The 25,530-nt window shown below is 40.2% G+C and overlaps 1 protein-coding gene across 1 annotated transcript in view; it reads right to left on the reverse strand.

Annotated features, from left to right (window-relative positions):
- The window catches only part of RAPGEF3 (Rap guanine nucleotide exchange factor 3), a 466,244-nt gene that overhangs the window by 23,500 nt on the left and 417,214 nt on the right, over positions 1–25,530 (reverse strand). Inside the window, exon 25 of the mRNA XM_044083866.1 lies at positions 772–826. Within this exon, the coding sequence (XP_043939801.1) occupies positions 772–826 (55 nt within the window). The remainder of the gene's footprint in view (positions 1–771; positions 827–25,530) is intronic.

Raw genomic sequence — 25,530 nt, forward strand, 5'->3', positions numbered from 1 at the left:
ATGGGCTCTCATTAAGTTTTGATGTACTAGAAACCCAACTGTACTTGTCATCCAAGAATAGGTAGATTGCAGTATCACACAGACTCTTCTAGCATGCCCTGTAGGATAACAGTCAAGATCACTGGCTTTTATTGGTCAATATCAATCTACCAAATACTAGACATAGGGAAATTAACAAGCGCATCAAGAAAGAAGGCTTGATGGTCATTAAATGTCCAAAAAGCAGTATACAGATTATATAAGTAGAGGTTAGCCCTCTGCATCAGCTAGGAAACCATGGAGTACCATCTGCCTGAGGGGAGGTAGAGATGGGGTACCTTACATGCCTCAAAGGTGTGGCATTTTACCCATTTTGTCTCTATGTTCATCCAGAGGACGTTATGATATAATGTGACATACATAAGTACCTAACATACTTTTTCTTTTCGTATTACTGATGCCCCCTCACACATAATATCCGTTGGTCACTGAGATATTTCAGATGATCTTTTCTTTTCTTTTTGATCTTTACTGATTTTGGGTCACAATGAGGTAAACAACACCATAACTTCCTTACTAGAAGTCCACATTTTGTTTCATTTAGATTATCTGTTATCCTATCATCATAGTTACTTATTCTGAGCATGCCTTTTGCTTTATTAGGAAGACAGTGCATTTTCTTAGGTGGGGAATAAATTCAATGATAAAGATATCTTGTCTTTAGACTTTTAATTCTATACATTATCCATGCAGGTGTAATGAATGGCAGAATTACTAAAAAATAATACGTACCATACAGCTGCCTTCGGCAATGTTGCACTTGTCGAACACTTGTTGCTATCATTCGCTGTTTGAAAAATGAAATTGTTAGAATATTAACAAGAGCAGTCTATAATCAGAAAAGTCTTCTAAGACAAATCTCCAAGGATTCACAGATGGCACTTGTGTACAACAGAGTAAGACATGAGAATGCAAAGTGGAAGGAAACCTGTGGAAATGAAATGTTCCACTTCTGCATAAAACAGGGAGGGAGGGAGGAAAGAGGCACAGTGGTAGCAGCAATACATTAAAGCTCTGTTATTGATAGTTAAAACAAATTAAGTCACTCATTCACCTCAGCACTTGAGTTCTCTGAGATAATTGCCTACATTTGGCAATGTTTCCATTTCATGAAGAGGACTTCAGTGACAGTATGCATTTGCTAAATTCACTTTGAAAGGGGAGGAGCACCTATCTGCTGCAGTAAAAAAAATAACATAGGGTTTTGGCTTGTATTTCCACAGTCAAAAGAGGGGAAAAGTGAAGAAATTCCATGTCTCTATCCCATGCCTCTGCTATGTCCACAAAACTGCCATGATGACGAGTCTGGATTCTACATGCATATGTTAGATTTATAAGGGAAAATGTATGTCTCTGCAAGTTCCTCAAATGGAAAAATGGTCATGTGTACTCATAATTAGATCCAAGAAAAGATATCTTGACTTAACATATGCCTCTTCTACAAGTGCATGACATCCTATATCTTTGATAGGCCTATGCAGGGACATCCTACATCTCTGATGGGCCAAAGTAAGGACATTCCACATCTCTGATAGGCCTATGCAGGGACATCCTACATCTCTGATAACAAGGACATTCCACATCTCTGATAGGCCTATGCAGGGACATCCTACATCTCTGATAACCTAAGTAAGGACATCCCACATCTCTGATAGGCCTAATCAAGGACATCCCACATCTCTGATAACTTTATGGAAGGACATTCACATCTCTGGACTGCTTATGAAGAAAACAATAATTATAGGTTGGGCAAATGAAAGGTACTACTGTTAGGCATTCTCTGCTTCAGTTACATACTGAGGATGCATGTAAATTGCACAGTTTTGCTTAATCCATACAGGGTTTTGCTGCGGATATAGCATCTCTGACAGATCCACAGACAGAAATATAGTTATAGCTCCAGTCTGTTTGGCAGATATAAATGATAATGTGAAAATAATCTAGGTTTAAAATTATCTGCTGAGTTTTAGGAAAGTACTTGCAGAGACATTATATCTCTGTTATGTCCATCAGACAAAAACAACAGAAAAATTAACTTCTAGTTTTACAAGTAGAAGCGTGCAAACATTGTGTACAACTTCATTATTTAAAACAGGTACAGTGGGTAGATTTCTTCTTGAAAGGTGTGGTAAAATATCAAACATAACCCAATGACAACATTCAACAGTGCATAACATAATTTGTTCCATCAACATACGCACTTGCGAAGGTGTTTAAGAGTTTAATGTGGTGTTGCTGCTCACTTAACATACATGTGATTTTAAATTACATTTTTATATTTACACTTTTTATTTTGAATCAGGGGTCTTTTAGGAATGAAGTAAATGTAGGGCTATTGTATTGCTTTAGTCTCAGGTACTTCTGGGGGGTTGCTATTGTGTGTCAGACGCATAAATATGGAGGCTTGGAACAGGCACTTACTAACTCTTTTAGCTTAAGAACGCCCACAAAAGTGAGTTTAACAGTTTGTTGTGGTGTTGCTGCTGACTTAACATACTTGTGATTTTAAATTAGATTTTAATTTTTACACTCTCAGTTTTGAATTTTAGGTCTTGTAGGACCAATGTAATTGTATAGTTATTCTATTACTTTAGCCCACGCTACTTGAGATGTGTGTGTTAGCTACACCATTATGAAGGCGAGGGCTATGCACTTCCTGATACATTAAAAACACTCATGAATGTGAGTGCCATCATGAATGTGAGTGCCACATGATGCAAATGTACTAAGTTTTTATATACTAATATTTTTATTATCCTAACCTTTCTCCTGGCTGCTGTGTATCCCTGGCCCTAGCAGGTCCCTTTCTTTCAGTCTTTCAACCTCTTAACCTGCTGTTGACTGGTGAATCTACCTGCCTGCCCTATAAGGACCCCTTTCAAAACAAAAGAAAGCCATCTCACCTGCAAGGAAGTTACAATCCTACATTCAAAACCCTTCCATCTATAGAAACAGTGAAAGTATGCGTCTTCTCTCATACAGGCTCTGAAGCTGAATTGTGTATTTTTAAAATAATACAAAGAAGTATCTGTAGTTCAGTTTGCTGTGTGAAACCTCCTTCCTGAGCCAGTTACCCACCAGCCATACCCCCCTCCTACCCCATAATAAGCTTCTCTGCTTTAGCATTGTTTACTCCAGCTGTGCCCTACTTCTTCTTTTCCTCTTTTAGTGCTGCCTGTTGTTTTAACCTTTGACCACTAGGTGGCTCTCTAGACTAGGCTCTGTAATTTCTCCTAACTCTCCCCTCACTTGTATTACTTACAGTCCACCCTGCACCTTATTCAGTGTATCTGACTCTATCTTGTCCCTCTCCTTCTTTCTGTAGTCTTTAGCCTAGCCCTATACACCTTGCCACTGTTTATCTTAAACTTGTGCTACCTCTTACCTGGGACTTCTAACTGCTCCACTGTAATCTGCCGGTCACAGATTGACTCTGGGACCTCTTCCTTCACTTGCTCTATAATTGCTATCTTTGCTTTCTCCTTTAACCCATACTTCCTTTCCTTTCTCTCTTGATCAGACTCCTGATCTTACCTTCCCCCCTACCTGCTCCGTCTACTTTTGTCACTTTAACTCTAATCTGTTCCACTCCCACTTACCACAGTCACTCTTGCAACTCCTATGGACATCCTCTCTTACTAGTACATCTGCTTGGGTTTTTGCCCCGCCCTAGCCTCCCAGGACCTATTCTGCCCCATCTCCTCCCACTTTACCTCACATTCTTCCCAAAATGCTTAAAGGTGGTCAGTCCTGCATGGCACCATCTTTATTATCCTAGCCTTTCTCCTGGCTGCTGTGTATCCCTGGCCCTAGCAGGTCTGCTACCTTAAATGTAAGTGTTTTTTTCCTGAAGGTGTTAAGGTTGTTCATCTGTATATATTAACTGGTGCAGTGCTCATTTTTAGTGTTTTTCTGAGGGTTCCCTGATTGCTTATCTGTTTATCTGTTACAATGCTAGGTTAATGGATGTTTAAAGTGTACTTTTCTGTTAGTGAACCTATACACATCTTAATGACAATTGATACTTTAGCACTAACTATAGTACTGCATTGGTTAAGCCCCCGCCAGTTGTGTCTGATATTTTTTGTGATTAAAGTAGCCACTTCGTAATTACTTTCATTTGAGTACGGAAGCGCTACTATTATATGGCTAAAGAAGTATATCGCAACTATTTGCGCTCCTTTAGTTACGTAATTGCTTCTCATCAGAACACTAGTCGGAGCTTCCTGTAATTGCCAGCTCCCTTGTAATTGCATTGGAACTTGAGATTGCTCAGCATGACCACTTTATACCAATACGGTAGGACTTCAATCAGCAGCAAGTCTACAGGACTATGCTCGCTGTTTTTGAATTCATCTGCCTGCATATTTTATGCACCTTTAAACTACATTAGTAGGAAACTCTCTAAAACATATTAGCGGGTTCAGCTGCATATTGGCATTCTCCATGTGGCTTTAAAGTATGCCACTCATCTAGCCTCAGCAATGTAGAGTTGCCAGGAGCAATATCCAGCTGATTCTAAACTTCAGACTTGCTGTGGTGCATGGATATACGCTGGCATACTGCTTGTATTCTTAACTGTTTATACCTCCTGTATTCCTATCCACTCATAGTAGAGGCCACCACTGTTGCTTAACACTGGCTAACTATAGGTGCATTTTTAACTGGCTGAAGTCTCACTCGTTGAGACTGTTGTAGCATATGTAGTGCAAGCCTCTCTCCAGATTTCCCATCTATTTTGGACAAACACCCTCTTTACTTTATGTTCATCACATATATTAACACGATGAATTTGCTACCTGACATTACCTGTTCTACAATATTATGTTGTCGACAATATTTAATCTTGGATTATGTGTACTGCCTATTTATTGCTTAATATTTAATCAGCCTAATTTCTTAGCGGAAATAATTGTAATATTGATTTGCTGTGCTACTCTATTCTCTAGAAACTGTATTTATCTGATTGGCTTTCTGGATACCGGATTTTGTGTACCGGTTTGTTAACTACTAGGTCCCTGGGTCTATTAATTTCTCTTCTGAGATGACCTAGTGAAATAGTGCTGTTTTATGATATTACTCACTGCATTTAACTATTACAATATTATTAATAAGAGATTAATACTGGGTCTTGATATTCACTGTTTTTAGCTATTACAACAATAATAAGTGTTTAATACTGGGTCATGTATTTCACCTACATGTGGTTAGATATGACCAGACATTATTATGAGCCTGTTGGCATCTAGACTTAGAGTAGTATTCCTAAGCTTTGTGTTGCTTTTCTTAGTAAGAGTTAATATGTAAAATTAATTTTATTAATATATTTGTCTAACTTCCTAAACTTTGTCTAATTGCTGCATGCATAGCTGTCTTGTTTACTTAATTTGCTTTTTTCTCCTCTCTAATCCTACCCAGCATTCAACCTCTTAACCTGCTATTGCCTGGTGAATCTACCTGCCTGCCCTATAAGGACCCCTCTCAAAACAAAAGAAAGCTCCTTCCTTCTGTAGTCTTTAGCCTAGCCCTATATACCTTGCCACTGTTTATCTTAAACTTGTGCTACCTCTTACCTGGAACATCTAACTGCTCCACTATAACCTGCTGGTCACAGATTAACTTTGGGACCTCTTTCTTCACTTGCTCTAACCCGCTCCATTTGCCCTGCGAGCTCACACTGCTCCCCTACCCTACCCCCAAATCTCACCCACCCCCAGTATATCTGTACTTATACCTCCTTGGCCACACCCCCATTCTGTGTCAACCTATAGACTACCCTATCTTTTTACATACTTAACACTTAACTCCTAATTACTTAGTACCTTCCTTTATCTAATCCTGTCTGTACAACCTCATCAATTACCTTTCCTTACCACTCATATTTTCATCCCACTGCCTCAGCATTCCTTTCACCTTAACATGCTTATCACTGCCATACCCAAACTCTTTTACATGTTCCTCTTTTTTATAATTCATCCCTCTCTACTTATATCACAAATCCTCACCACTTATGAATACCTAAACCATACTAGTTTTCAACATCCCTTAAAACAAACAACTCCTTTTCTCCCTTTCATCTCCAGCAACTCATTGTAACACAACATCTTCATCATCCTACCTTCTACCTCATTTTCATAGATTAACCCATATTAGGTACCTTCAACTGAGAAAACCATACTGTAATTTTTCCAAACTCTTAAAACACTCACATATACCACAACAACACCTACTTCTACATGGTGACATTCATCCTAATCCAGGCCCAGAAAACACCATCCCTGATTCACAACCTTTCCACACCACATCTGAAACCCCAATTAGTGGCCCCAACTCTCTTCTCATAGCTCACCTCAATATACATAGCTTAAACAATAAAATTACACAGCTACATGCACTATTAGGTTTATAGTCTTTTGACATCCTATGTCTAACAGAAACTTGACTCAAGCCAGTAACTAGCGATGATGATATAATACCACCTGGATATAATATCCTGAGACGAGATCATCAAAACTAAAAAGGTGGTGGGGTAGCAATATTGTATAAATCTGAATTATAAATTACAACATTGGATACTCAACCTCCCACTCCTAACAATGCTGAAATCTTAATCACTAAGCTCCAGATTAATACAAATAAATCCTTATACATTATCTGTGCCTATATCCCTCCAGGTAAGAACATTAATTCACTTAGCTGGTTGCCAACATCCTTCCCACAAGAAACCATACTCATTGGAGATTTTAATATCGACTGGTATTGCTGTACTTCAGCCAAACCTACTACTCACATAAACCTTTATGGCGAATATCAAACCATCACCTCTCCTACCAGAACCCAAAAACCTAGCAATAAAAAAAGTACCTTAGACTGGATATTAGTTAATAGTAATCCTCTCCTATAAAACAGGTACATTGCCTGATAATATTGGTGACCACTCTCTTACCTTTATAACTAGACAAAAGACCACTATTCCCAACCAAACTACCTTTAGGACTACCTGGAACAAGAAAAATCTAAACCCAGACAGCTACCTAGCTGAACTCAAAGCTTGCAACTAGTCACCCCTAAAATACCTACCTCTTGATGAAGCGGTGTCATACTTTCATTCCAAATTCCTGCTAATTCTTGACTGCCATGCCCCTTCTCTTACAGTCAGAACTAGGAACAAACCTGCTTCTTGTCTCTCCAAAGAGACCAGGCACAAAATGCTACAGAGAAATAAGATCTGGTCCAAATGGAGATATACAAAAGACCCTACGGACCCTCTAAACTTTAGACAGCTTAGAAACACTACTAAAAAACAAATTATTCTTGACAAAAAAAAAACTATTACCATAAACTCCAACAAGCCCAACCGCATAATCCTCAAAAACTCTGGTCAGGCATTAACAGGCTACTTCATCCAGGTCACTCCAAAACTACTACCCAATCTAACTTGACTCAGAACACTCCCATCCAAATCGCAGATACATTTAACAAATTTTTCTCTGAATCAGTCAGATCACTAGCAAATGCCTTATCCCCAAGCTAGCACCACTACTCCACCCTCAATAGCTAATAATCCTCCTGCATTTACTCTACAACCAGTGCCAACATCACTCGTCCATACACTTCTTCAAAAACTTAAACCTTGTACTCCATCAGCTGACCTCCTACCAGCCGAATATCTGCAAATGGCAGCTAGTGCACTAGGCTACATTATTTCCATCTTAATAAACAGAAATATTACAGAATGTACCATCTCTTCTCTCTGGAAAGTCTCACATATAATTCCATTGCATAAGGGTGGTACTCAACTGAACTCGCTAACTTTCGACCCATTGCCATACTCTCTTCTTTAGCAAAAATCATGGAGAAATGCATTCATCGGCGGCTACTTGAGCATCCCCTACAAAACAAGCTACTGGCTGACTGCCAGCATGGCTTTAGGCCATTTCACAGCACTACAACTGCTCTCTTATCCTTCTCTGACTGTATTAATAGAAATCGTAATAACAACTTGCTTTCCTCTGCTCTTTTTATAGACCTCTCTAAAGCCTTTGACATGGTTAATAATCAATTAATGTTAGATACAATACAATCACTTTCCTTAGATACTCAGGCAGTCAAATGGTTTAAGTCTTATTTAGGTAACAGACAACAGGCAGTCCTCTGGGACAATAAATTATTTACTCAGCTCCCAGTCACTCTGGGTGTCCCACAAGGCTCCATTTTGGGACCTCTCCTCTTTTCTATTTTCATTAATGATCTGAAAACTACCCTCCCCGAACCACCTGCATATAATATGCTGACGACTAGACATTAATCTGTGCCGCAGCCTCTTCAGCTGAACTCCAGTCCAGTACCCAAAGAGTACTTACCTTAGTTGAAAACTGGTTCCATTAACGCTGTCTCCTCCTTAACCCCCCAAAAAATAAACTATTACTGTTCACTCCCACACAAAAGTCTACCCATATTAATTTCACAATTACATCAAATAATAGCACTGTAATAGCACCCGACACAACCACCAAACTCTTAGGTGTAACAATTGATCATAATCTTAACTATGACACTCACATAAACTTAACTATCAAAGCAGTTAATAGTAAACTTGGTTTCCTCTACATGCTTAAACCCTTTCTTACACCCTCTGCTAGGACTGCTACTGCTCAAACCCATCTAATCTCCACCCTACTCTACGCCCCCCCCCGCACATTTATATCACCCTATCTAAAACTAATATATACAAACTGGCAACCTCCTATAACAACATCACCAGATTTGCCACTGGCTCCCCTTTTAGAACCCACCACTGCCAAAATCTGAAACAGCTAGGATGGCTGGAATTTCAAAACCACGTTCTTCTTCAGCAACTTACTATCACTCACAAGGTCCTGTACCATCCCACTAATACTCCTGTACTCTGTAATCTTATTAGTCCTTATATAAATCTCAAACCTCTACGCTCAGCAAATAAGTTACTAGTAGCCACCCTTAAATCCAATAACAAATCTGGTAACTGCCTGTTTACTAACTTTGTTGGAAACACCTGGAACAGACTTCCAAATGATCTAACTTCCCTTACATCTACTCCACTGTTTAAGAACCAACTAAGAGTCTTCTTTAAATCCCAATGGTTATGTACGTGTTCTAAACCAGACTGACACCCTCTCCCCTTGCTAAAATGCATCTAAAATTTCCTCCCTTCTACTTCCCTTTCACACTCCTCCATCTGCACTCCACCCTTATAATTACAACCCCCTCCTGTTTTTTTTGCATTCACATATAACTCCCACACCAAGATCCTATTAAAACCTTGAGTATTTTCTAATACCTCCCTTGCTATTCAACCTCTCCTCTCCTTACTCCTACATATTTATTTCTCCCTTTTACCCAATATGCTCTTATCAAGGCATCATACCCTGCTAGTACCCTGCCTTCTCTCCCTTATCCTAATTCCTCTTTATTTTGCTAGCTCATACAACTATAATACTTACCCAAAATTACCCACTAAAACAACTAGCATACAGACACACCCTCACACTCAATCCTACTCCCATTTCCACTCCATCTCCTCATCTCTCATCCAGCCCAACACTCTTCACTTATTCCACCCTAAAATTCTCTCCTTTAAAGTTAAGACATTGTCACCCACTATAACCTTAAAACCATCAATTATCATACCAAGTTATCCCAAATGGCTAAAGGATAATACTTTTAATAACTTAGTCCAAGCTGGTGATATTCATCCTAACCCTGGTCCTACCCCCTACTTCACCAGCATCCACCTTCTATCATCCACCTCCTACCACAACACCCAAAAACTTTTTACTTTAAATACACAGTCTCAACAACAAAATTCACCAATTTCAAGCTTGGTTAAGCCATAACCAACCTGACATCTTGGCCATCTCTTAAACATGGCTTAAACCCTCCATCTCTGACTCTTGAGATACTACCCTCAGGATTTCATGCTCTCAGAAGTGACCGTTTTAACAAAAAAGGTGGTGGCTCTGCCCTAGTCTTCTCTAACCTCCTCACCATAATTCCACTTCAAATTCCAATTACCCAATTCCAGAATATGGAACTAACTGCTGGACTACTAAAATTAAATAAACACAAAAATATCTGTATTATTGCCCTATATATCATACCTGGTAACAATGTCTCAACACTCGAAGAAATTCTCTTATGGTCTTCTACTAGAATTCACTATGAAACTTACATTCTAGGAGATGTAAATATTGATTGGAACAAAATCAATTGCCACTCTCCCTCCCTAACAATTAACCTCTACAACTTCTCTCAGTTAATCCTCCCCATCACCCGACCAAACAAAACCAAACCACCTGGATCCACCTTAGACTGGATCCTAGTCTCAGATCCAACTAAAATAACTAACCCTGGCACTATTCCTGATACCATTAGTGACCACCTTCCAGCCTTCATACATCACTCAACCAGCTCTACCCCACACCAGCACCAATATATCAACACTCGCACCCTCACTAACTTCAACCCCACTACTTTCTCAAACATTTTCAAACAGATGAACTGGTAAACTCTAAACACCCTTCCACTTGACAGAGCTATAGAATACTTCAACTGTGTCTTTTTAGATACCCTAAACTCCCCTGCCCCTCAAAGACACAAAAGGATAAAAGCCAAAACTGTTCCTTGGCTATCCAAAGAAACAAAAAAAAATCATGCACCAAAGAGACAAAATATGGAAATTTTACCAAAACAATAAGCTGCCCACTACTCTCCTCCAATATCAACAGCTATGTAATCTTGCAAAAAAACTAATCACCAAAGACAAAAAATCTTACTACATCAAACTCCAGTCCACAAATAATAATAAAAATCCCAAACTTTTCTGGAATTCAATAAATTCTCTTCTCAATCCAGGCTCCAAGAATAACCCCCTGTCCTGACCCAAGTAAATCTGACCTCGAACTAAGCTCCGAATTTAACTCATTTTTCATAGAAACCATTTCAAACCTCACCAAGACATTTCCTAACAATACCCCAACTTCCTTATACTCACCACTTTCCAACTCACCTAACTACCCTCGCTCTCTCTTTGAGCTAAAACCAGTCTCCACTAACTTCATACAAAAGCTCTTGTCCAAACTTAAACCTTGCTCTAATGCTCCTGACAATATCCCTCCTTCATTCCTTAAATGTGCTGCTGAAGGTATTGCTCTTCCAATCAGCATCATTATTAACAAATCCATAAAGGAATCTTATGTCCCTAAACTCTGGCGCTCAGCCTATATACTTCCACTTCACAAAGGAGGCAAAAACACCACCTTCTCAAACTTTCGCCCAATCGCTCTGCTCTCACCAATCTCCAAAATCCTAGAAAAATGCATCCACCTCCAACTCATGCCTTTTCTGACTCTAAAATACCTTCTCGCTCCCACCCAACATGGCTTCTGCCCAGGCCATAGCACTATTACCGCTCTACTCTCTTTCCTTGAAACTGTCAACTACGCCTGTGATTCAGGACATTTAGTTTCTACTATTTTACTTGATCCGTCCAACGCTTTCGATACTGTATCCCACAAGCACCTTCTCTCTCAACTCTCCAACCTCCATCTCTCACCCAACACCATATCCTGGTTCTCCAGTTATCTATTTAATAGATCACAGGCAGTCAAATGGAAGAACTCCATCTCTTCCTTCCTACCCACCCCAACTGGAGTACCTCAGGGATCTATTCTTGGCCCCATGCTTTTTAATATCTTCATTAATAACTTGCTCTGCCTCAAACCTCTCTGAACTTCTAAACAGAACCCAAATTGCATTTTCTACAACCGACAACTGGATGTGTCAAAACCACCTCTCTCTAAATGCTAATAAATCAAAGATTCTACTATTCCCTCCTACAAAGTCCTTCTTCTATGACAAAAAAACTTCAAAGTCTATAGCCATACAAACTCACCTATAGAAGTAGTTCCCTCTGCTAATCTACTTGGAATTACCATTGATGAACACCTAAAATTTGATATACATATTCAACAAAATATCAAGAAAACCCACCAAAAGCTAGGCATGCTGTATAGGAACAATCACTTTCTCTCCAACTCTACTAGGCATACTCTGGCCACAGCTTATCTTCTCCCTTCCTTATATGGAGCCCCTCTCCTAACCAATCTGTCCTTCACTATCACCTCCAAACTAGAAACCTGCTACAACAAAATCTCTAAATTCTGCACCAACTCCAAAAACTATACCCATCACTGCCTCACCATACATTCCCTGAATTGTCTCGAACTCCCTAACTACCTAGACTTTCTCCAACTCACCTCTGCTCACAGAATCATATTTCACCTAACAAAATGTCCTACCCTAACTAATCTCCCCCCCCTACATACCCAAAAGAACACTAAGATCTGAACATCAGAATTTAATAGCTATCAATAAGCCTAAACACACTGCTGGCCAACTTCTTCTCTCTTACTCACTTGGCAAAAAATGGAATTCCCTTCCATCTGCTCTAAGATCTATGCCAAACTCTGAAAACTTTAAAAACCTACTTTTCAAACACCTGTCCTCTAAGCGGAAATGTACCTGCCTTCACCCTACCTAATCCTAGTTAAACCTTCTGCTCCCAGTGTGTCCCCTCTCTTTCTCCTGGGCTCTCTATGTTTTTGATAACACCTATAGCTACTCTGACTCAACTCAACCTAATAAATAGCATCCATGTTCAATTGTGCATAAGCAGAGTGTATTCTCTATATCTTTTATCTGTCATCTCTCTCTTCTCATGTTCACACATACATTGTTGTCAAACTCCGCGCATTAGAGTACATCTTAAATGAAATTGTAAAACCCTAAACTCTGTTAAATACCTTGACTCCAAATGTGTTAATTCTTACTGTTGTGTAATGTATCTGTTATACCTTTGTACCACTTATATTGTAAATGTATTGTGCAACTTGGAGCTTTTCTCCCCGGGCCTCCACTGAAAATGGGTCATTTCGACCCAGTGGACTTCTCCGGTAATCAAACTGGAAATAAATAAATAATAAATATCCATTTCTTATTTCCTTCACTATTTGTTTAGAATGCTCTACACTTTTTTTCTAGTTTTAACTTAGTATTTTCTGTTCCCTGTCAAACTACTATTTAATAAAAACTAGCCTTTTCAGAGATTTTCTTACATGCCATGCCCTGTGTGCATCTATGCATATAAGATGTTTGTTACATGCATGTCCTGTGTGCACCTATGTATATAAGATTTTTGTTACATGCCCTGGGTGCATCTATGTATATAGGATGTTTAATACACGCCATGTCCTGTGTGCATCTATGTATATAGGATGTTTGTTACATGCCATGCCCAGTGTACATCTATGTATATAAGATGTTTGCTACATGCCATGCCCTGTGTGCATCTATGTATATAAGATGTTTGTTACATGCCATACCCTGTGTGCATCTATGTATATAAGATGTTTGTTACATGCCATGCCCTGTGTGCATCTATGTATATAAGATGTTTGTTACATGCCATGCCCTGTGTGCATCTATGTATATAAGATGTTTGTTACATGCCATGCCCTATGTGCATCTATGTATATAAGATGTTTGTTACATGCCATGCCTTGTGTGCATCTATGTATATAAGATGTTTGTTACATGCCATGCCCTGTGTGCATCTATGTATATAATATGTTTGTTACATGCCATGCCCTGTGTGCATCTATATATATAAGATGTTTCATAGTTTCATAGTTTAGTACTAGGCTATCTGCCCTGGGGCATTTATAAGCCTAGCCATAGTGATGTGGCTTTCGACACCCCATGTAATCGTACAAAAGTACACAGAATAGATTTAGAATACTGTGCCTTTGTCTAGTAGTGACACAGTGAAGACTCCCTTACATAATAGAATTAGTTTACTGTGCCTCTGTCTAGTAGTGACACAGAGATGAACCCAGTGGTAAACCTACGTTCTCCCATCCACTCAAGATTTCTCTTGAAGAGAGTCAGTGAGGAGCTCTGCCTAACATGAACTGGGATTCTGTTCCAGAGTATGGGAAGCCTCTGAGTTATGAATCTGTCCCTCCAGCATGTCCTATTCATATTTGTGCTGAGGTTTAAATCTTTAGCTCTCATGGTTCTGATGGATTTGGATTTTTTGAGGTGGAGCATGTCCATCAATTCCTGATTGGACATGGCCTTGTACGTCAGGCACAGATCACCTCTGAGTAGGCTGTATGCTACTGAATAGAGCTGGAGTTTCTTTAGTCTGGCAGCATATGACATATGTTGGAGACCCTTGATCCTCTTGGTGAGGTACTTTTGGGGTCTCTCCAGTTGTTGCAAGTGCCAGGTGAGGTACATACCAAATGGGGCATTGTACTCAATCATGGGCCTGATAAGGGAGGAGTATTGGGGTACAATGACCTCCTTTGATCTGGATGTGAATCTCTTCATGATAAGGTGGGCAAGGTAGAAAGTCTTTCTAACCACTTTGGCAACGTGGGTGTCAAATGAGAGGTCACTATCGACTTGGGTCCCCGGGTCTCTGATTACTTTTTCCGTACTCAATGGGTTACTGTCTATTTGATAATTTGTGGGTACTTTGTTTTTCCCAAAGGGGATGACTATACATTTTTTGGCATTTAGTTTAAGGCCATGACTCCGGCACCAGTTGTCCATTTCAGTGAGGCCTTTCTGTAGAATGTATGTGTCAGCTGGTGTATCGACTATGGCACCTAGTTTGCAGTCATCTGCGAACTTTATCAGCCACAACCCTCCCTTGTTTGCTTTCACATCTGAGAAATAAATGCCGAACAAGAGGGGTCGCAGGACAGAGCCCTGTGGGACACCACTTGTGACTGGCTTTGAGTCTGACATGGCTCCAGTGATTTTGACTTTATGGGTTCTATCCTTTAGCCAGTTTGCAACCCATCTTGTGGCATATGGATTTACATTTAAACTGTTGAGCTTGTCTATGATGCCTGAGTGGGGTATTGTGTCGAAGGCTTTAGCCAAGTCCAGGTAGGCTGTATGCTTTGCCCTCGTCAATGGCTCTAGTGACTGTTTTGAAAATGTCAACCAGGTTCAAAAGGCAGGATCTGCCCTTTACAAAGCTGTACTGGGTGGGATCAAGTGTCTGTAGGTCCCCAATGTCTCTGTTTATGAGTTCCATAATGATTCTTTCCATAGCTTTACAGACCAGGCTGGTTAAGCTTATGGGGCGGTAGTTACCAGTGTCTGTAGAGGTGCCTCCTTTGTGGAGTGGGACCACTGTTGCTGTACGCCAGTGTTCAGGTGCATATCCTGTAGTAAGGCTAAGGTTAAATAGCATTTTTATGTGCGGGTTTAGCTCCTCTTGGAGTTCACATAGCAGGCAACCCGGGATACTGTCAGGTCCCATTGATGCTGTGTTTTTAGCTTTGCTGAGGGCGGTTCTCACCTGGACATCTGAGATGACAGGGAGGTTACATTCAGCTGGGATAAGTATTTCTTCTTATGGGGGTGAGGGAGGGGAGAAATTTGCACTGAACCTGTCTGCCAGAATGTTGGCAATATCTGTGGGTTCAGTGTATTTTTTGCCATTGTGAACTAACTCTGAGCATATCTGAGGGTTTCCGCCCAGGTTTCCAACATAGCAGAAGAAGGCCTTGTGGTTATCTTTAGTGTTTATAGCGATTTTTCTCTCAAAGTTGGCCTTGGATGTTTTTATTAGAGAACGTAGCTTCCTACTAGTGCTGATCAGAGATGCCTTCTCTTTATGGGATTTTGTTCTGTCGTGCAGCAGCTTCCTTCTTTTGTTATACAATTTGTTTATGGCTGGGGTCCACCAGACAGGATGCCTGCCCTTGGTGGTGGAGAGGGTCTTGGTTTTATTTGGGATTGCATGATCCATGCATTCTTGGAGATGTCCGTAGAAAGCATTTGTGAAGGATTCAGCATTGTGGGATTTCGTTTCCACTGGCCCAGTGGGCTTAAAGGATACCATCTCAGTCTTAAGAAGTGTAAAGTCAGCTTTTGAGAAGTTTTTCACTGTAGTCTTTTGTGTTGGGGGTGGAGGTGGGATATGTATATCCAGGGTGATTAGTTTGTGGTCAGATCTCACTAGTGAGAGGTATACTTCCAGTGAGAAGCACTTTGTCCCCATGTTTGTGATGATCAGGTCTAGTATATTATCTCTCCTTGTGGGAGAGGTGACTAGCTGTTCCATTGCATTTGAATTTATGAATTCCAGGAACCTTTGGGCTAGGGTGTTAGGGCTAGAATAATGCACCCAGTCTATGTTAGGGTAGTTGAAGTCTCCCAATATGATGGTGTTTGGTGAGACATTCATATCCTCCAATGTCTTCAGGAAGGCTGAATGGGGTTCCTGAGATAGGGAGGGTGGTCTGTAACATGCTACCAGTTGTATAGCAGTTTTGCCTATGGTTAGTTGCACCTGGATGGTCTCTGATGCTTCATGTGTTGCTACTAACCTGGAGGTGTGGGTGTCCTTGATGAATATGGACACTCCCCCTGCCTTTTTAGTTTGGCCCGAGTTTTGGGGCCAAAAAGCATGATATGAGATATAGCCTGGTAGCGCTGGGGTGCTCTCAGGAGCCTTGAACCAGGTTTCAGTTACTGCACAGACATCGATGTTCTCCATACTGAGGAGTGCTTCGAGAGCCTGCATCTTGAGATTTGGACTTCTGGTGTTGAGCAGCATTACCCTTAATTTTTTTCCATTTTTGTTTTCTAAGGAGGTGGGTTTGTCTTTTGAGCCTTGTCTAAAAAAGGCACTGTGGGGGTGGCAAGAGCCTTAGCCAATATCTGGAAGCCCAGTGGTGACAGGTGCAAGCCGTCCCTTGCAAAGCAGCGTGGCTTGTCCAACATGTCACCCCAAGCAGACAGACATTGGATCCCCTTAGAATGACACCAGTACTTGAGCCAATTATTAAAGCTGATCATCTTGTCTTTGTATTGTGGCATCATTCTTGGTGAGGGCAAGATGCTGTTCAGGGTCAGGGTCATACCAGCCTGGGCTACATAATCAGAGAGCTCCTTTATGTCTCTTTTCATGTAGTCCAAGGAGGTACATCTCAGGTCATTCACGCCGGCATGGACAATGACGGAGTCATATTTGTACTTGCTTTGGAGTGACCTGAGTGCGTGTGTTATGTGGAGGATCCTAGCTCCCGATAGGCAGCTCACTGTTACCCTCTCCTTGTTCAGTCTGGTAAGTGGAACGTCAGTGTGTCTGACTATAGAGTCACCTATTACTAGTGTATCAGGCATGGTGTTTGGCCTTAAGGGCTGTGATTGTTTGACACACTGATTTATTGAAGTATGTGTTGCATGTGTTATGATTTGAGGTGGTGGATTTTTGGGTGTCTGCTTTGAGAGCCTCTGTTGTTTTGGTAAGTTTTTTGTTAGAGCCTCCAAGTATGTCTTTGTGTTATTATGTGTTTGGTTTGCAGTTGTGGTAGGTCTATGTGGGACTGGGTTTGCTGTGTGTGTGGTTACCTTCTCCTCCTGTCTGGTCTTGCCAGTCCTGAGTTGAGAGAGTTCAGCCTCCAGTTTGGCTATATAGTTGCATCTCTCACATGTATTTGTGTTTGTTGGGAGGAGGAGAGGGTTGTCTGTGTACATGAGACAATTGTAGCATTGTCTCAAGATTCCCAGATTAACCAGCTGAACCAGAGAGGATGCTAGTAATCTACCACTCGACATGCTAGAATATTATAAGGGAGTGCTGTGCCTTTAAGGGAAGTGGATACTCACAGGGGTGGTAGGTGGATGTAGTGCTTACTTTAGTTTGACAGTGCTTACTTAGAAGAGAGGTTTTGAGAACAAGTGCTAGGCTTATAATAAAGCGAGTAGACTGATTATTATAAGAGTAGAGCTTTCTTAAGGGAAAATTTGAAGAGCAGACTTGGCGGAGCCAGAAAAAGTTTAACCTTGTTTAACCAGCACTGAGCTATGCGCACAATCGCGGATTTTAAACAGGGAACTTCAAAAGAGCTAGAAATGGTCCAAAACAACCAATTACTACAAGCTCTTGTGCTGAGATCACTCCTTCAGGGACAGATAGGCTGCTCAAGGCTCCCCACTCCCACTGGTGAGCAAAGAAACTTTCTTCTATCCAAGTAATGTAGTGGGCAGCCTCAGCAGTTAAATTTAACAAACAAACAAACAAACTTTCGACCAAATGTAACTTTAAGTGCAGATAATATACAATGCAACAAACAGCTAAAAAAACAGTTTAAGCTTGTTCAAAGTAAGCAAGAGAAGGTATTTTAGGTAAAAAAAAAAGCAAACAATACTTAAATCAGGAAAGTAGTTGCTTCTCTCAGTTCTCTGCTGCTAGGACCACTCTGCAGGACCACGAGGAGCTGTTTCTGAGTAGTATAGCCATGCCCTGTGTACATCTATGTATATAAGATGTTTGTTACATGCCATGCCCTGTGTACATCTATGTATATAAGATGTTTGTTACATGCCATGTCCTGTGTGCATCTATGTATATAAGATGTTTGTTACATGCCATGCCCTGCGTGCATCTATGTATACAAGATGTTTGTTACATGCCATGCTCTGTGTACATCTATGTATATAAGATGTTTGTTACATGCCATGCCCTGTGTGCATCTATGTATACAAGATGTTTGTTACATGCCATGCCCTGTGTGCCTCTATGTCCATAAGAGGAAAAAAAATGCTCAGAGGTGGATTTTAAACAGGGAACTTCAAAAGAGCTAGAAATGGTCCAAAACAACCAATTACTACAAGCTCTTGTGCTGAGGTCACTCCTTCAGGGACATATAGGCTGCTCAAGGCTCCCCACTCCCACTGGTGAGCAAAGAAACTTCCTTCTATCCAAGTAAGGCAATGGACAACACAGGAACTACACCACAGCCCAGAATACAGCAAAGCCTGTAAACTGGTCTAAACTAGTCGAGGAGAGGCGGGAAAACAAGGATATTTTTTGTTTTTTTTGTTTTTGAGATAGAAAGCACACAGAAATGCAGGAAACAGTAATAAATCAGTTACACAGGCTAGCACACTTTAGTGGGCAACCTCAACAGTTAAATTTAACAAACAAACAAACAAACTTTCGACCAATTTTCGACCAAATGTAACTTTAAGTGCAGATAATATATAATGCAACAAACAGCTAAAAAAACAGTTTAAGCTTGTTCAAAGTAAGCAAGAGAAGGTATTTTAGGTAAAAAAAAAAGCAAAAAATACTTAAATCAGGAAAGTAGTAGCTTGTCTCAGTTCTCTGCTGCTAGAACCACTCTGCAGGACCACGAGGAGCTGTTTCTGAGTAGTATAGCCATGCCCTGTGTACATCTATGTATATAAGATGTTTGTTACATGCCATGCCCTGTGTGCATCTATGCATATAAGATGTTTGTTACATGCCATGCCCTGTGTGCATCTATGTATACAAGATGTTTGTTACATGCCATGCTCTGTGTACATCTATGTATATAAGATGTTTGTTACATGCCATGCCCTGTGTGCATCTATGTATACAAGATGTTTGTTACATGCCATGCCCTGTGTGCATCTATGTATATAAGATGTTTGTTACATGCCATGCTATGTGTACACCTATGTATATAAGATGCTTGTTACATGCCATGCCCTGTGTGCATCTATGTATATAAGATGCTTGTTACATGCCATGCCCTGTGTGCATCTATGTATATAAGATGTTTGTTATATGCCATGCCCTGTGTGCCTCTATGTCTATAAGATGTTTGTTACATGCCATGCCCTGTGTACATCTATGTATATAAGATGTCTGACAAATACTAGCTATTCATTTATTTTTGCTTTCTGTGTCTAACCCACTGCTCTAAATCTGCTATACCTATTCTTCTATAGTTATATCAACTGCTCTAAATCTCTTTACACCAACTCTAATATAATTATTTTTTTTATTTTTTTTCTTTCGCTCTTTTTCTTATATTGTTATTTCATCTTTTCCCTTTTTTCCTGTCTCACCTACTAAGTTAAATCTATGGTAAAGGTTTTTTTTTACATTAATCTATTGTTGTAATGTTTTCTGTAAGTAGATGCTTTGTATCTTTATTCAATTTATTTAATACTGTTTTGGAGCTTTTCTCCCCGGGCCTCTACTGAAAATGGACATATATCCAGTTAGATTAGCCCGGTCAACAAATGTAAAATAAAATAAATAAATAAGTGTTTGTGTGTTCATGTGACTAGTGATTAAGGTAAGAACATAAGTTATTTTTACAGTATATTTATGTATTATCTGAGAATGTTTGTAATCTCATAGTAGCTGGTACATTATATTTAAAATGGAATCACTGAACTCTTATGCTCTTGAAGATTTATTAGCTCAAGTTTATTTGGCAAATGTGTTTTACACGTAAGAACTAGTTTGGGGTAAAGAATACTATGCTATCTGCTTGTACAAGCTGTATTTATGGACTACTGTATCAGTTAGACCTGATAATACTGAAGCTGAATGTAATTATCAGCAGGGCAGTATAGGCTATAAGGGAGTGCATTAAAGAAAGGGATGGGAAGGCAAACATGAATCTGCCTCTGACATAATTATCTAACACTTTATGTAAAGATGACAATTATTTACTTCAAAAAGGAAACCAAGATGTAGAAAACAATGAGCATAACAGAGTTGTTCAATATAATAGAAGGTACCGAAGGATGCTTATTGAGAAGAAGGTTAAAATTAAAGAAATATTTGATTAGTAAAAAAATGAGTCAGGCTCTAAGAGGTTCAGGACAGTTTGTAAAGCAAAAAGGAAAGAGGGGATCCTATGGGATAGGCAGTAGGAAACATTATTTTAGAAAGGAAATGGCAAGGCTTGAGAATATCAGTGAAGTGATGAATGAAACAAGGCTTAGTCCTTTTGTAGACGTTTAAAATGGTGAAATTCTGGCTGGTATTTATATAGAAGCAGTGATATTAGATGAGCATTAGGATGTACGTGTAATTGCTGACATACTAGATGGGAAGATATTAAAAACTATGAATGAGGAAATAACAGGTTTGGTTGATAATATCATTGGCAACAATGCTGAAGTACATATTTCTCAAATAGGTGAATTAGACAAGATGAAGGCAGGTAAAGGCAAGGACTGTGATAGTGAGGGTCAGAACTTTGAATATTGGCAGTATGACTGGTATAGGGAGGGAGCTAGCTGATATGATGAACCGAAGGACAGTTAGTATATTGTGTGTGCAAGAGACCAGATGGAAGGGGAGCAAGGCTAGGTGTACCAGAGGCGGTTTCAAATTGTTTATCATGGTGTGGATGGAAGGAGAAATGGTGTAGGCATTATCCTGAAGAAACAGTATGCTAAGAGTGTTTTGGAGGTGAAAAGAGTGTCGGACAGAGTGATGTTTATGAAGCTGGAAATTGATGGTGTAATGATGAATGTTGTTAGTGCATATGCTCCACAAGTTGGGTGTGCGATGGATGAGAAAGAACATTTTTGGAGTGAGTTGGATGAAGTGGTGATGACTGTACCCAAGGGTGAGAGACTGGTGATTGGAGCAGATTTCAATGGGCATGTTGGTGAAGGGAACAGAGGGGATGAGGAAGTGATGGGTAGGTATGGTGTTAAGCAAAGGAATACAGAAGTTCAGTTGGTAGTGGATTTTGTGAAAAGGATGGACATGGCTGTGATGAATACGTATTTTCACAAGAGGGAGGAGCATAGGGTGACATACAAGAGTGGAGGAAGACGCACACAGGTGGATTATATCTTATGTAGAAGGGCCAATCTGAAGGAGATTGGAGACTGTAAAGTGGTGGCAGGGGAAAGTGCAGTTAGGCAGCATAGGATGGTGGTTTGTAGGATGACATTGGTGATCAAGAAGAGGAGGAGGAGTGTGAGGGCAACACCAAGGATCAAAAGGTGGAAATTGAAAAAGGGTAATTGTGAGGTGATGTTCAGGGAAGAGTTAAGACAGGCACTGGGTGGCAGTGAAGAGTTACCGGATAGCTGGGTAACTACAGCAGAGCTAGTAAGAGAGATGGCTAGAAGGGTACTTGGTGTGACATCTGGAAAGAGGAAGGAGGACAAGGAGACCTGGTGGTGGAATGAAGTACAGGAGAGTATACAGAGAAAGAGGTTGGCGAAGAAGAAGTGGGATTGTCAAAGTGATGAAGAAAGTAGACAAGAGTATAAGGAGATGAGGTGCATGGCAAAGAGAGAGGTGGCGAAGGCTAAGGATAAGGCGTATGAAGAGTGGTATAAAAGGCTGGACACTAAGGAGGGAGAAAAGGACCTGTACCGATTGGCTAGACAGAGGGACCGAGCTAATAAAGATGTGCAGCAGGTAAGGGTGATAAAGGATAATGAGGGAAACGTACTCAGAAGTGAGGAGAGTGTGTTGAGCAGATGGAAAGAGTACTTTGAGGGGTTGATGAATGAAGAGAATGAGAGGGAGAGATGGTTGGATGATGTGCGGATAGTGAATCATGAAGTGCAGTGGATTAGCAAGGAGGAAGTAAGGATAGCTATGAAGAGGATGAAGAACGGAAAGGCTGTTGGTCCAGATGACATACCTGTGGAAGCATGGAGGTGTTTAGGTGAAATGGCAGTGGAGTTTTTAACTAGATTGTTTAATGAAATCTTGGAAAGTGAAAGGATGCCTGAGGAATGGAGAAAAAGTGTTTTGGTACCGATTTTTAAGAATAAGGGTGATGTGCAGAGCTGTAGTAACTGCAGAGGGATTAAACTGACCAGTCACAGCATGAAGTTATGAGAAAGAGTAGTGGAAGCTAGGTTAAGAAGGGAGGTGATGATTAGTGATCAGCAGTATGGTTTCATGCCAGGAAAGATCACTACAGATGCGATGTTTGCTCTGAGAGTGTTGATGGAGACGTACAGAGAAGGTCAGAAGGAGTTGCATTGTGTCTTTGTGGATTTAGAGAAAACACCCACGGATGCCTGGTGTAATAGCTGAGACAAACTGACCAAATCCTCGGCTCAAACTGGAAGAACGAAATTTATTGTAAAACAAGACAAAACAACCACCGAACTTCAAAGGTTAAGCGCTTTCATCTGAATATAACCAGACTTCCTCAGAACCAGAACTTCCTCTGGTTATATTCAGATGAAAGCGCTTAACCTTTGAAGTTCGGTGGTTGTTTTGTCTTGTTTTACAATAAATTTTGTTCTTCCAGTTCGAGCCGAGGATTTGGTCAGTTTGTCTCAGCTATTACACCAGGCATTCGTGGGTGTTTTTTATACAGTTGCTTATGGTTTTACATGGATTTAGAGAACGCATATGACAGGGTGCCTAGAGAGAAGTTGTGGTATTGTATGAGGAAGTCGGGAGTGTCAAAGAAGTATGTAAGAGTGGTACAGGATATGTACGAGGGTAGTGTGACAGCGGTGAGGTCTGTGGTGGGAGTGATGGATGCGTTTAAGGTGGAGGTGGGATTACATCAAGGATCAGCTCTGAGCCCTTTCTTATTTGCAATGGTGATGGACAGGTTGACAGACGAGATCAGACAGGAGTCCCCATGGACTATGATGTTTGCAGATGACATTGTGATCTGTAGTGAGAGTAGGGAACAGGTGGAGGAGACCCTGGAGAGGTGGAGGTATGCTCTAGAGAGAAGAGGAATGAAGGTCAGCAGGACTAAGACAGAATATATGTGTGTGAATGAGAGGGAGGATAGAGGAATTGTGAGGATGCAGGGAGTAGAGGTGGTGAAGGTGAATGAGTTTAAATACTTGGGGTCAATAGTTCAGATTAATGGCGAGTGTGGAAGAGAGGTGAAGAAGAGAGTACAGGCAGGATGGAGTGGGTTGAGAAGAGTGTCAGGAGTGATTTGTGACAGACGAATACCAGTAAGAGTGAAAGGGAAGGTCTACAAGAGGGTAGTAAGACCAGCTATGTTATATGGGTTGGAGACAGTGGCATTGACAAAAAGGCAGGAGTCAGAGCTTGATGTGGCAGAGATGAAGATGTTAAGATTTGTACTGGGTGTGACGAGGATGGACAGGATTAGGAATAAGTATATTAGAGGGACAGCCCAGGTTGGAAGGTTTAGAGACAAAGCAAGAGAGGCAAGATTATGTTGGTTTGGACATGTGCTGAGGATGGATGCAGAGTATATTGGGAAAAAGATGCTAAGGATGAAGCTGCCAGGTAACAGGAAAAGAGGAAGGCCTAAGATACGGTTTATGGATGTGGTGAGAGAGGACATGCAGGTGGTTGGTGTGACAGAGCAAGATGCAGAGGACAGGAAGAAATGGAAACAGTTGATCTGCTGTGGCGACCTCTAACGGGAGCAGCCGAAAGAAGAAGACAAGATGATACAAGTGTAAAGAATGTGAAACAGGAAGATAAAGTTATGAAAAGGAAAATGGATAAGAAAACACTTTGGTTGCTAGGACATTACTAGGCTAATGGCTTAAGCTCTCTTACAAGCCTAGCCAATATAATCCAATTTTACACAATATATGGTCCCTATGGGCAAGAGGATGGCATGGGCTTCTGCCTGAGCACTGAATAACTTACAGATTGCCCCTGACCAATCACTTAAGAAGGTAAATAAGAAAAGGAGAGTGATTGAGGGAGGAGATGATGAAATATTAGATCACAGCTAAAAGTTGAATTAAAGAGAGAAGGATATGATATTAAAGGATAATATATTGCATAGGAATAAGAACTTTTATTATTAGCTGGTTCTCTTTTCAGATACAAGATAATTAACTAATCATTTTAGATAACAAGGAAATAAAAACAACATGTTTGAAGAGACTAAAACTGGCAGCTTTGCTGAGGTTTTGTTGTAGGTTGTTAAATGGAAAATAGAGATATGGAAAGATTTTTAATAATGGCAGAGACTAATGATATGAATGATTTTCCTTTAGATTGCATGAAAGATGCAGTTAAAACAACCTATGTGGGCTGTTTGGAAATAAATGTAGCTCTATCATTTTGTGAGATTTCCCCTGTTTCCAAACATTTTAGATTATGCATTAACAAAAGCCAGATAAATGATTGGATACACAGTAAGGAATATCTCAAAAGATTTCAGGTTCTAACACTCTAGGAGCAAATGATTATAAATTATGGGAGGATTTCCAATTATTTGCTGTGCCTTAGCCACACAGAAATGCAACTTTTAACAAATGTGTTAGAGAAATTTAATGGATTTTTCTAGATAATCAAGTCTTGGACGAGTTACAGTTATCCAACCTAATAGAACAATAGGATGCATATATGCAAATGCCCAAAGTATAAAAAAAAAAAAAAGAAAGAAAGAGAAATTCGAAGATATCATTCAACAGTATAGGTTTCAAAATTTGGGAAGCAGTCTGTGATAATCCCTGGTTTTGTTAAATACATTTTAGAAAGAACTGATAAAAGAGGAAGAGGTTTGATGGCATTAATTCAAAATTCTATTGAAAGTATAGTAGAGACTCTAAGTAACACTGAAGACATTATGTCTGTTTTATGCAAGAATATACTACCATTAATGATTGTAGATTAACAGTGTCTTATTGAAG

The sequence above is a fragment of the Protopterus annectens genome, chromosome 9.part0 (genome assembly GCF_019279795.1).
Source record: "Protopterus annectens isolate FY-2018-M chromosome 9.part0, PAN1.0, whole genome shotgun sequence".
Taxonomy (NCBI): Eukaryota; Metazoa; Chordata; order Ceratodontiformes; family Protopteridae; genus Protopterus; species Protopterus annectens.